General features: G+C 53.0%; 1 protein-coding gene across 1 annotated transcript in view; it reads right to left on the bottom strand.

Annotated features, from left to right (window-relative positions):
- Positions 1-13,534, bottom strand: part of CCDC93 (CCC complex scaffolding subunit CCDC93) — a 58,425-nt gene that overhangs the window by 1,602 nt on the left and 43,289 nt on the right. The window contains exons 16-22 of the mRNA XM_082259983.1: positions 11,554-11,625; positions 11,382-11,453; positions 10,870-10,978; positions 5,260-5,342; positions 5,094-5,131; positions 3,821-3,905; positions 1,819-1,932 (exon numbers count right to left, since the gene is read on the bottom strand). Of these exons, the coding sequence (XP_082116109.1) occupies positions 1,819-1,932; positions 3,821-3,905; positions 5,094-5,131; positions 5,260-5,342; positions 10,870-10,978; positions 11,382-11,453; positions 11,554-11,625 (573 nt within the window). The remainder of the gene's footprint in view (positions 1-1,818; positions 1,933-3,820; positions 3,906-5,093; positions 5,132-5,259; positions 5,343-10,869; positions 10,979-11,381; positions 11,454-11,553; positions 11,626-13,534) is intronic.

The raw sequence follows: 13,534 nt of genomic DNA, 5'->3' as shown, positions 1-13,534 counted from the left end.
GTGATCAGAGGGGGAGGCAGAGGACGGGGAGAGCGGTGAATGTGATCAGAGGGGGGATGCAGAGGACGGGGAGAGTGGTGAATGTGATCAGAGGGGGAAGGCAGAGGACGGGGAGAGCGGTGAATGTGATCAGAGGGGGGGGGGAGGCAGAGGACGGGGAGAGCGGTGAATGTGATCAGAGGGGGAAGGCAGAGGACGGGGAGAGCGGTGAATGTGATCAGAGGGGGGAGGCAGAGGACAGGGAGAGCGGTGAATGTGATCAGAGGGGGGAGGCAGAGGACGGGGAGAGTGGTGAATGTGATCAGAGGGGGAAGGCAGAGGACGGGGAGAGCGGTGAATGTGATCAGAGGGGGAAGGCAGAGGACAGGGAGATCGGTGAATGTGATCAGAGGGGGGAGGCAGAGGATGGGGAGAGTGGTGAATGTGATCAGAGGGGGGAGGCAAAGGAAGGGGAGAGCGGTGAATGTGATCAGAGGGGGGAGGCAAAGGAAGGGGAGAGCGGTGAATGTGATCAGAGGGGGGAGGCAAAGGAAGGGGAGAGCGGTGAATGTGATCAGAGGGGGGGAGGCAAAGGAAGGGGAGAGCGGTGAATGTGATCAGAGGGGGAAGGCAGAGGACGGGGAGAGCGGTGAATGTGATCAGAGGGGGGAGGCAAAGGAAGGGGAGAGCGGTGAATGTGATCAGAGGGGGGAGGCAAAGGAAGGGGAGAGCGGTGAATGTGATCAGAGGGGGGAGGCAAAGGAAGGGGAGAGCGGTGAATGTGATCAGAGGGGGGAGGCAGAGGACGGGGAGAGCGGTGAATGTGATCAGAGGGGGGAGGCAAAGGAAGGGGAGAGCGGTGAATGTGATCAGAGGGGGGAGGCAAAGGAAGGGGAGAGCGGTGAATGTGATCAGAGGGGGGAGGCAAAGGAAGGGGAGAGCGGTGAATGTGATCAGAGGGGGAAGGCAGAGGACGGGGAGAGTGGTGAATGTGATCAGAGGGGGAAGGCAGAGGACGGGGAGAGCGGTGAATGTGATCAGAGGGGGGGGGGAGGCAGAGGACGGGGAGAGCGGTGAATGTGATCAGAGGGGGAAGGCAGAGGACGGGGAGAGCGGTGAATGTGATCAGAGGGGGGAGGCAGAGGATGGGGAGAGTGGTGAATGTGATCAGAGGGGGGAGGCAGAGGATGGGGAGAGTGGTGAATGTGATCAGAGGGGGAAGGCAGAGGACGGGGAGAGGGGTGAATGTGATCAGAGGGGGGAGGCAGAGGACAGGGAGAGCGGTGAATGTGATCAGAGGGGGAAGGCAGAGGACGGGGAGAGCGGTGAATGTGATCAGAGGGGGGAGGCAGAGGACAGGGAGAGCGGTGAATGTGATCAGAGGGGGAAGGCAGAGGACGGGGAGAGCGGTGAATGTGATCAGAGGGGGGAGGGAGAAAACAGGGAGAGCGGTGAATGTGATCAGAGGGGGAGGCAGAGGACGGGGAGAGTGGTGAATGTGATCAGAGGGGGAAGGCAGAGGACGGGGAGAGCGGTGAATGTGATCAGAGGGGGGGGGAGGCAGAGGACGGGGAGAGCGGTGAATGTTCGGGGAATATTTTAGGTGAATTAAATTTCTGCTTTATGGACAGAGAAACATTTCACATGCAGACGGAGCAATAACCGTGAATGTACAAAGAATCCTCAGCCAATCCGACCTCTGACCCCCAATGAACTGACCCCATACGGTCAGAGAAATGTGCTAGAACCAAGGGCCCCACCCCCCAGAACCAAGGGGCCCCACCCCCCAGAACCAAGGGGCCCCACCCCCCAGAACCAAGGGGCCCCACCCCCTCTCACCTCTTTAAATTCTTTGACGGTCTTGAAATACAATCTTTGCTTCTCCAACAACTCCAGATATTCGTCATTCAGCTGATCCCTCCTCATCTTATTCTCCTGCTTCTTCTTCTCCATCTGAGGAGACAAAGCAATCAGTCACCCCGATACCACCAATGGGGCTCCTACACCCCCCAGAGTCACCCCGATACCACCAATGGGGCTCCTACACCCCCCAGAGTCACCCCGATACCACCAATGGGGCTCCTACACCCCCCAGAGTCACCCCGATACCACCAATGGGGCTCCTACACCCCCCAGAGTCACCCCGATACCACCAATGGGGCTCCTACATCCCCCAGAGTCACCCCGATACCACCATTGGGGCTCCTACATCCCCCAGAGTCACCCCGATACTACCAATGGGGCTCATACACCCTCCAGAGTCACCCCGATACTACCAATGGGGCTCCTACATCCCCAGAGTCACCCCGATACCACCAATGGGGCTCCTACATCCCCAGAGTCACCCCGATACCACCAATGGGGCTCCTACATCCCCCAGAGTCACCCCGATACCACCAATGGGGCTCCTACATCCCCCAGAGTCACCCCGATACCACCAATGGGGCTCCTACATCCCCCAGAGTCACCCCGATACCACCAATGGGGCTCCTACATCCCCCAGAGTCACCCCGATACCACCAATGGGGCTCCTACATCCCCAGAGTCACCCCGATACCACCAATGGGGCTCCTACATCCCCAGAGTCACCCCGATACCACCAATGGGGCTCCTACATCCCCAGAGTCACCCCGATACCACCAATGGGGCTCCTACATCCCCCAGAGTCACCCCGATACCACCAATGGGGCTCCTACATCCCCAGAGTCACCCCGATACCACCAATGGGGCTCCTACACCCCCAGAGTCACCCTGATACCACCAATGGGGCTCATACACCCTCCAGAGTCACCCCGATACTACCAATGGGGCTCCTACACCCCCCAGAGTCACCCCAATACCACCAATGGGGCTCCTACATCCCCCAGTGTCATCCTAATACCACCAATGGGGCTCATACACCCTCCAGTCACCCCGAAACCATCAATGGGGCTCATACACCCTCCAGAGTCACCCCGATACCACCAATGGGGCTCATACACCCCCCCCAGAGTCACCCCGATACTACCAATGGGGCTCCTACACCCCCCAGAGTCACCCAATACCACCAATGGGGCTCCTACACCCCCCAGAGTCATCCTAATACCACCAATGGGGCTCATACACCCTCCAGTCACCCCGAAACCATCAATGGGACTCATACACCCTCCAGAGTCACCCCGATACCACCAATGGGGCTCATACACCCCCCCCCCCAGAGTCACCCCGATGCCACCAATGGGGTTCCTACACCCCCCCCAGAGTCACCCCGATACCACCAGTGGGGTTCCTATACCCCCCCCCCAGAGTCACCCCAATATCACCAATGGGGTTCCTACACCCCCCCCCCCAGAGTCACCTCGATACCACCAATGGGGTTCCTACAGTCACCCCGATACCACCAATGGGGTTCCCAACACCCCCGAGTCACCCCAATACTACCAATAGGGCTCCTACACCCCCCCCCCCAGAGTCACCCCGATACCACCAATGGGGTTCCTACAGTCACCCCGATACCACCAATGGGATTCCTACACCCGAGTCACCCCAATACCGCCAATAGGGCTCCTACACCTCCTAGAGTCACCCCGATATCGTCAATGGGGCTTTTACACCCTCCAGATTCACCCCAATACTAACGCTGGGGATCCTACACCCTCCAGAGTCACCCCAATACTGCCAATGAGGCTCCTACACCCTCCAGAGTCACCTCAATACCGTCAATGGGGCTACTACACCCTCAAGTCACCCCGATATCACCAACACAGATGTTATACCCTCCAGAGGGACTCCGATACCACTAAAGGTTTTAGGCCCCCTACAGGTCTGCGTTAGAATGACGTCTACTCATAGGCGGTCTCACCTTATTCCTGTTCTGCCGGATACCGTCCACAATCTGCTCCATCTGCCGCAGGAACTGTTCCCGAGTTCCCGATGACGCCATCGCCCTGAGGAGAGAAGACACCCGCTGTCTGCACATTGTCCCACACCCTACGGAGGAGCTCCGGATGTACACCGAAAATATTCCAATTATACAAACGTCAACCACTGCCCAGCGATTGTGTCCAACCTGCCACCCCAGCTACTATCCAACCCACCACCAGCGACTATCCAACCCACCACCAGCGATTGTGTCCAACCTGCCACCCCAGCGATTGTGTCCAACCCGCCACCTGCGATTGTATCCAACCTGCCACCCCAGCGACTATCCAACCCACCACCAGCGACTATCCAACCCACCACCAGCGACTATCTAACCCACCACCAGCGACTATCCAACCCACCACCAGCGACTATCCAACCCACCACCAGCGACTATCCAACCCACCACCAGCGATTGTATCCAACCTGCCACCCCAGCGATTGTGTCCAACCCGCCACCCAGCGATTGTGTCCAACCCGCCACCCAGCGATTGTGTCCAATCAGCCACCCCAGCAACTATCCAACCCACCACCAGCGATTGTATCCAACCTGCCACCCCAGCGACTATCCAACCTGCCACCAGCGATTGTATCCAACCTGCCACCCCAGCGATTGTATCCAACCTGCCACCCCAGCGACTATCCAACCTGCCACCAGCGATTGTATCCAACCTGCCATCCCAGCGACTATCCAACCCACCACCAGCGACTATCCAACCCGCCACCCAGCAATTGCATCCAACCCGCCACCAGCGATTGTATCCAACCTGCCACCCCAGCAACTATCCAACCCACCACCAGCGACTATCCAACCCGCCACCCAGCGATTGCATCCAACCCGCCACCCAGCGATTGCATCCAACCCGCCACCCAGCGATTGTTTTCAACCTGCCACCCCAGCAACTATCCAACCCACCACCAGCGATTGTGTCCAACCTGCTACCCCAGCCACTGTATCCAACCCACCACCAGCGATTGTGTCCAACCCACCACCCCAGCGATTGTAACCAACCTGCCACCCCAGTGGCGATTGAATCCAAACTGTCACCCATTGATTGTGTCCAACCTGCAACCCAGTGATTGTATCCAACCTGCCCTCCGACCACCATCTTCTCATGTCCTCGACCATGGAGATCCACGCCACCCCCTGTCCCCGATCACAGCGACCCGCGCCACCTCCTTCCCCCAACACTATAATCACAGGTTGTACTTACTGCTGGAAATTGTCATGGATAGAATTCAGCAAATTCACCTGCAAAGAGAAACGGACAAATCAGGAGATTCACAGAATACTCTCTGCATGTCTGCCGCCCCTCGCCGCTATCACTGCGGGGGGGGGGGGGGTCTCTATGAGGGGGGGCACTTCCTGTCATCTCTCACCTCCTTCTCCAGATAAACCTTCTTATCATCCAGCGTGTTGTAAAGCGTGAAGAACTGCTTTGTCTCCTTGTGTGTGGCTGAGACTGCAAGAAAGAACAGAGGGAGTGACCTGAAAGAAAGGCTCCGCCTACTGGATGACATAAGTAATGACACTACAACACAGAGGAGTAGAGGAAGGGGCCAGAGTGAGAGAGGCTCCGCCTACTGGACAGCAGCAATGTCCGGTTTCTGTGATGTAAAAAAAAAAAAGAGACAAATAAATAATTTCAGAAGTTTTTCCACCTTTAATGTGACCAATAAACTGTACAGCTCCGCCCATCAACAAACTGAAATCTTTTTTTTTTGGGGGGGGGGGGGGGGGGGGTAATAAAAAAACTAAAATAATATTGTTGCATAAGTGTGCACACCCTTACACTAATACTTTGTTGATGGTATTCCCGCACTTAGTGTTTTTGGGGGAGGAGTCTATCAGCATGGCACATCTTGGTAATATTTGCCCGCTCTTCTCTGCAAAAACTCTCCAAATCTGTGAGATTGTGAGGACATCTCCTGTGCTCCGCCCTCTGCACATCCCCTGTGCTCCGCCCTCTGCACATCCCCTGTGCTCCGCCCTCTGCACATCCCCTGTGCTCCGCCCTCTGCACATCTCCTGTGCTCCGCCCTCTGCACATCTCCTGTGCTCCGCCCTCTGCACATCTCCTGTGCTCCGCCCTCTGCACATCTCCTGTGCTCCGCCCTCTGCACATCCCCTGTGCTCCGCCCTCTTCCCATCACCCCACAGATCTTCAATGGGATTCAGGTCTCGGCTCTGGCTGGGCCATTCCAACACTTGGACCTTCTTCTGGCCCGGCCGTTCCTTTGGTGATTTGGATGAATGCTTTGGATTGTTGTCATGGTGAAGGATGAAGTTCCTCTTCACGTTCAGCTTTCTAGCAGAATCCTGAAGGTTTGGTACCGACACTGACTGTTCATAATTCCCTCCACCCTGACTAAGGCCCCTGTTCCTGGTGAAGACAAACCTCCCCAAAGCATGACACTGCCCCACCATGCTTCACAGTTGGTATAGTGTTCTTTTGGTGATCTGCAGTGTTTTGTATCTTTTGGAATTATGGACAAGTTGAACCTTGGTTCCATCCGAGCAGAACACATTTTCCCGCATGCTTCTGGGAGACTTCAGATGTAGCCGGGCTCGGATGTTTTTCTTGGTAGGAAAAGTCTTCTGTCTTGCCCCTCCCCCATAGCGCAGACATGAAGAATACGGGAGATTGTTGTCACATGGACCACACAGCCAGGACTTCCCACATATTCCTGCAGATCCTTTAACCACTCACAGACCGCCCACCGCATATATACTGCGGCAGGCTGGTTTGTGTAAGCGCTCCTGGGGGGAAGCGGCCGTCCTCACTAGGTAGCAGGGATGCCGATCCACGGGATTGGTGGTAATTGGCCAATTGTCGCCTGAGACCCGCGATCGTTCCCCGCTGAGAGAGAAGGACGGTCGGATGTTGTAATCACAGCTGATCGTTCTTCTCCCTGGAATGATCACAGAGCTCCTTCTATATAGGATCACAGGTCTCTATGGTCATTTCACAAGCCACACCCCCTAGGCTCACATTTAACCCTTTGATCGCCCCTGATGTTAACCCCTTCCCTGCCAGTGTCATTAGTACAGTAACAGTGCATATGTATAGCACTGATTACTGTAGTCATGTCACTGGTCCCCCCAAAAGTGTCAAAAATGTCAGTTAGGGGTCCGATCTGTCCGCCGCAATGAATCCCGCTAAAAATCGCAGATCTCCGCCATTACTAGTAAAAAAATAAATAAAAATGACAAATCTTTCCCGTAGTTAGTAGATGCGATAACTTTTGCACAAACCAATTAAAATACGCTTATTGGGATTCTTGGTACCAAAAATATGAAGCAGAAAACAAAATTGGGATAAAATTATGAAAAAAATTGATTTTTAAATTTCTTTTTTGGTAATGTTATAGAGCAGAATGTGATTTTCTTTTTTTTTCAGAATTGTCGCTTTTTTTTGGTTATTAAAAAAAAAAAAAAAAAAAAAAAAAAAAAAAAAAAAAATCGCACAGGTGATCAAATACCACCAAAAGAAATCTCTGTTTGTGGGGAAAAAAGGACGTCAATGTTATTTGGGTACAGCGTCACACGACCGCACAATTGTCAGTTAAAGTAACGCAGTGCTGAATCTCAAAAAATGGTCTGGTCATTAAGGGGGGAAATCCTTCCGGTCCAGAAGGGGTTAATGTTGCTGTAGGCCTCTGACCAGTTTTCTTCTCATCCATGTTGGAGGGACGTCCAGTTCTTGGTGATGTCGCTGTTCTGCCATATTTTCCCCACTAAATGATGACTTCTCTGTGTTCCATGGGATATCTAATACCTTGGACCCTTCTCCTGACTGGGATCTTCTAACAATGAGATCCCTCGGATGGAAGCTCACTGAGGACCTCTAACAATGAGATCCCTCGGATGGAAGCTCTCTGAGGACCTCTAACAATGAGATCCCTCGGATGGAAGCTCTCGGAGGACCTCTAACAATGAGATCCCTCTGATGGAAGCTCTCTGAGGACCTCTAACAATGAGATCCCTCGGATGGAAGCTCTCTGAGGACCTCTAACAATGAGATCCTCGGATGGAAGATCTCTGAGGACCTCTAACAATGAGATCCTCGGATGGAAGCTCTCTGAGGACCTCTAACAATGAGATCCCTCTGATGGAAGCTCTCTGAGGACCTCTAACAATGAGATCCCTCGGATGGAAGCTCTCTGAGGACCTCTAACAATGAGATCCTCGGATGGAAGCTCTCTGAGGACCTCTAACAATGAGATCCTCGGATGGAAGCTCTCTGAGGACCTCTAACAATGAGATCCCTCTGATGGAAGCTCTCGGAGGACCTCTAACAATGAGATCCCTCGGATGGAAGCTCTCGGAGGACCTCTAACAATGAGATCCCTCTGATGGAAGCTCTCCGAGGACCTCTAACAATGAGATCCCTCTGATGGAAGCTCTCCGAGGACCTCTAACCATGAGATCCTCGGATGGAAGCTCTCTGGAGGACCTTCTAACAATGAGATCCCTCTGATGGAAGCTCTCCGAGGACCTCTAACAATGAGATCCCTCTGATGGAAGCTCTCGGAGGACCTCTAACAATGAGATCCTCGGATGGAAGCTCTCTGAGGACCTCTAACAATGAGATCCCTCGGATGGAAGATCTCTGAGGACCTCTAACAATGAGATCCCTCTGATGGAAGCTCTCGGAGGATCTCTAACAATGAGATCCCTCGGATGGAAGCTCTCTGAGGACCTCTAACAATGAGATCCCTCTGATGGAAGCTCTCTGAGGACCTCTAACAATGAGATCCCTCTGATGGAAGCTCTCTGAGGACCTCTAACAATGAGATCCCTCTGATGGAAGCTCTCTGAGGACCTCTAACAATGAGATCCCTCTGATGGAAGCTCTCTGAGGACCTCTAACAATGAGATCCCTCTGATGGAAGCTCTCTGAGGACCTCTAATAATGAGATCCCTCTGATGGAAGCTCTCTGAGGACCTCTAACAATGAGATCCCTCTGATGGAGGCTCTCTGAGGACCTCTAACAATGAGATCCCTCTGATGGAAGCTCTCGGAGGACCTCTAACAATGAGATCCTCTGATGGAAGCTCTCTGAGGACCTCTAACAATGAGATCCTCTGATGGAAGCTTACTGAGGACCTCTAACAATGAGATCCCTCTGATGGAAGCTCTCTGAGGACCTCTAACAATGAGATCCTCAGATGGAAGCTCTCTGAGGACCTCTAACAATGAGATCCCTCTGATGGAAGCTCTCTGAGGACCTCTAACAATGAGATCCTCGGATGGAAGATCTCTGAGGACCTTCTAACAATGAGATCCTCTGATGGAAGCTCTCTGAGGACCTCTAACAATGAGATCCTCGGATGGAAGCTCTCGGAGGACCTCTAACAATGAGATCCCTCGGATGGAAGCTCTCTGAGGACCTCTAACAATGAGATCCTCGGATGGAAGCTCTCTGAGGACCTCTAACCATGAGATCCTCGGATGGAAGCTCTCTGGAGGACCTTCTAACAATGAGATCCCTCTGATGGAAGCTCTCCGAGGACCTCTAACAATGAGATCCCTCTGATGGAAGCTCTCGGAGGACCTCTAACAATGAGATCCTCGGATGGAAGCTCTCTGAGGACCTCTAACAATGAGATCCCTCTGATGGAAGCTCTCGGAGGACCTCTAACAATGAGATCCCTCTGATGGAAGATCTCTGAGGACCTCTAACAATGAGATCCCTCTGATGGAAGCTCTCTGAGGACCTCTAACAATGAGATCCCTCTGATGGAAGATCTCTGAGGACCTCTAACAATGAGATCCCTCTGATGGAAGCTCTCTGAGGACCTCTAACAATGAGATCCTCTGAGGACCTCTAACAATGAGATCTTTGGATGGAAGCTCTTTGAGGACCTCTAACAATGAGATCCCTCTGATGGAAGCTCTCTGAGGACCTCTAACAATGAGATCCCTCTGATGGAAGATCTCTGAGGACCTCTAACAATGAGATCCCTCTGATGGAAGCTCTCGGAGGACCTCTAACAATGAGATCCTCTGAGGACCTCTAACAATGAGATCTTTGGATGGAAGCTCTTTGAGGACCTCTAACAATGAGATCCCTCGGATGGAAGCTCTCTGAGGACCTTCTAACAATGAGATCCCTCGGATGGAAGCTCTCTGAGGACCTCTAACAATGAGATCCCTCTGATGGAAGCTCTCTGAGGACCTCTAACAATGAGATCCCTCGGATGGAAGCTCTCTGAGGTCCTTCTAACAATGAGATCCCTCGGATGGAAGCTCTCTGAGGACCTTCTAACAATGAGATCCCTTGGATGGAAGCTCTCTGAGGACCTCTAACAATGAGATCTTTGGATGGAAGCTCTTTGAGGACCTCTAACAATGAGATCCCTCTGATGGAAGCTCTCTGAGGACCTCGAACAATGAGATCCCTCTGATGGAAGCTCTCGGAGGACCTCGAACAATGAGATCCTCGGATGGAAGCTCTCTGAGGTTCTCCAACAATGAGATCTTCGGATGGAAGCTCTCGGAGGACCTCTAACAATGAGATCCTCTGATGGAAGCTCTCGGAGGACCATGACTTCTGCTGGAGGATTCAACTCAGAAAATGTCAGGAAAGACCTCCTAGAACAGCTGAACATTATTTGGGGTAATCGGAGGCGCTATAAAGGATGGCAGGTGTGTACTGACTCCGATTTACCATGAGTGTGAATGTGATGGCTTCATTCTGAACACAGCTACATCCCCAGTTATAAGAGGGTGTGCACACTTATGCAACCATAATATTTCAGTTTATTTTTACCTCCCTCCACCTAAAAGATTTCAGAGTGTTGGTGGGCGGAGTTGTACAGTTTATAGATCTCATTAAAGAAGGAAAAAGTTCTGAAATGATTTATATTTGTCTCTTCACAGAATCCGGACATTACCCGGGGTGTGTAAACTTTTTATATCCATTGTGTGTTCTGTAGGAACATTGAGGAGGCGGGGACCCGGCTCTCCGTGGGGCGGGACTTACCTTGTGCATAGAGCTCTATGAATCTCTTCTGATATTGGGTCAGCTCGGCGCGGCTCGGAACCTCGTCAATTTTACGGTGTAAGATGGCGATTTCCCGATTCCTGCGAGCCTGGTAAGTAAAGAGAGGGAAGAGTGACACGCAGTAAGGGAAGAGCGACACGCAGTAAGGGAAGAGCGACACACAATAAGGGAAGAGCGACACACAATAAGGGAAGAGCGACACACAGTAAGGGAAGAGCGACACACAGTAAGGGAAGAGCGACACACAATAAGGGAAGAGCGACACACAATAAGGGAAGAGCGACACACAATAAGGGAAGAGCGACACACAATAAGGGAAGAGCGACACACAGTAAGGGAAGAGCGACACACAGTAAGGGAAGAGCGACAAACAATAACGTTTTCTATTCCTTTGCTGGCATTGGCCATCCCTTGGCACACACATGGCGGGTGATTGGATAAGGAAGGAAGGAAGGAAGGAAGGAAGAACCCCCTCTGGGGTCACCACTCACCAGGAGGAGGCGGATCTTCTGCAGTTTTTCACGTTCTGCCTTTAATTGCTGTTCAAACACCACACCCCTCTCCTGAAATCAGAAAAAAGAGGCGGAGTCACCTTTTAGTCTGATGGGAGACCCGCCCCGGGGGCTTCTGACACCCCCTCCCCTACAACAAAGTGCCTGTTACCTTCTCCTCGCTGCCCTCTGCAGATTCTGCTTTCAGACGATCGATGTTCTGCTGCAGACGGGACATCTCCTCCTGCAGACACAATAAGGGGTTAACGCCACACATTCCCCATAGAGGGGGACTCCGCCCCCCCACATTCCCCATAAGGAGGGACTGCGTGCCCCCCCACATTCCCATTAGAGGGGGGACTCCGCCCCCCCCACATTCCCCATAGAGGGGGGACTCCGCCCCCCCCACATTCCCCATAGAGGGGGGACTCCGCCCCCCCCCACATTCCCCATAGAGGGGGGGGGACTCCGCCCCCCCCACATTCCCCATAGAGGGGGGGGACTCCGCCCCCCGCCACATTCCCCATAGAGGGGGGGGACTCCGCCCCCCGCCACATTCCCCACAGAGGGGGGGGACTCCGCCCCCCGCCACATTCCCCATAAGGGGGGACTCCGCCCCCCCGCCACATTCCCCATAAGGGGGGACTCCGCCCCCCCGCCACATTCCCCATAAGATGGACTCCGCCCCCGCCACATTCCCCATAGAGGGGGACTCCGCCCCTCGCCACATCCCTATATAGCAGGACTCCATCCCCCCACAAAATCCCTATAAAGCAAGACCTTGCCCCCCCACCACATTCCCATAGAGGGGGACTCCACCTTCCCACCACATTCCTCATGTTGTCAGTCTCTTCTGTGATTGGCTCTCATGTTCAGCAATCTCCTTTCTGCTGTCAGTGAACCCGGAAGCACAAGAGTCATTACTAGCACAGCACCAAGTCCCAGGGAAGGAGGAGCTCAGGATGACCGAGTCCCCCGACCTCAAAGTACAGTATCTCACAAAAGTAAGTACACCACTCACATTTTTGTAAATATTTTAATATATCTTTTCAACACACAGCCATTAATGTCTAAACTGCTGGCAACAAAAGTCAGTACACCCCTAAGTGACAATCTCCAAATTGGGCCCAAAGTGTCAATATTTTGTGTGGCCGCCATTATTTTCCAGCACTGCCTTAACCCTCTTGGGCATGGAGTTCACCAGAGCTTCACAGGTTGTCACTGGAGTCCTCTTCCCCTCCTCCATGATGACATCACAGAGCTGGTGGATGTTAGAGACCTTCCCCTCCTCCACCTTCTGTTTGAGGATCCCCACAGATGCTCAATAGGGTTTAGGTCTGGAGACGCTTGGCCAGTCCATCACCTTTACCCTCAGCTTCTTTAGCAAGGCAGTGGTCACCTTGGAGGTGTTTGGGGTCGTTATGTTGGAATATTGCCCTGCCCCCCAGTCTCTGAAGGGAGGGGATCATGCTCTGCTTCAGTATGTCACAGTACATGTTGGCATTCATGGTTCCCTCAATGATCTGTAGCTCCCCAGTGCCGGCAGCACTCATGCAGCCCCAGACCATGACACTCCCACCACCATGCCTGACTGTAGGAAGACACACTTGTCTTTGTACTCCTCACCTGGTTGCCCCCACACACGCCTGACACCAAATAAGTTTATCTTGGTCTCATCAGAGCACAGGAGATGGTTCCAGTAATCCATGTCCTTAGTCTGCTTGTCTTCAGCAAACTGTTTGCCGGCTTTCTTGTCCATCATCTTTAGAAGAGGCTTCCTTCTGGGATGACAGCCATGCAGACCAATTTGATGCAGTGTGCGGCGTATGGTCTGAGCACTGACAGGCTGACCCCTCCCCCACCCCTTCAACCTCTGCAGCAATGCTGGCAGCACTCATACGTCTATTTCCCAAAGACAACCTCTGGATAGGACGCTGAGCACGGCACTCAACTTCTTTGGTTGACCATGGTGAGGCCTGTTCTGAGTGGAACTTGTCCTGTTACACCGCTGTATGGTCTTGGCCACCGTGCTGCAGCTCAGTTTCAGGGTCTTGGCAATCTTCTTATAGCCTAGGCCATCTTTATGTAGAGCAACAATTCTTTTTTTTCAGATCCTCAGAGAGTTCTTTGCCATGAGGTGCCATGTTGAACTT

The sequence above is a fragment of the Pelophylax lessonae genome (assembly GCF_965119305.1).
Source record: "Pelophylax lessonae genome assembly, chromosome: 6".
Taxonomy (NCBI): domain Eukaryota; kingdom Metazoa; phylum Chordata; class Amphibia; order Anura; family Ranidae; genus Pelophylax; species Pelophylax lessonae.
Note: the sequence above shows the minus strand (reverse complement) of the source record. Positions and strands in the feature narration are given on the sequence as shown.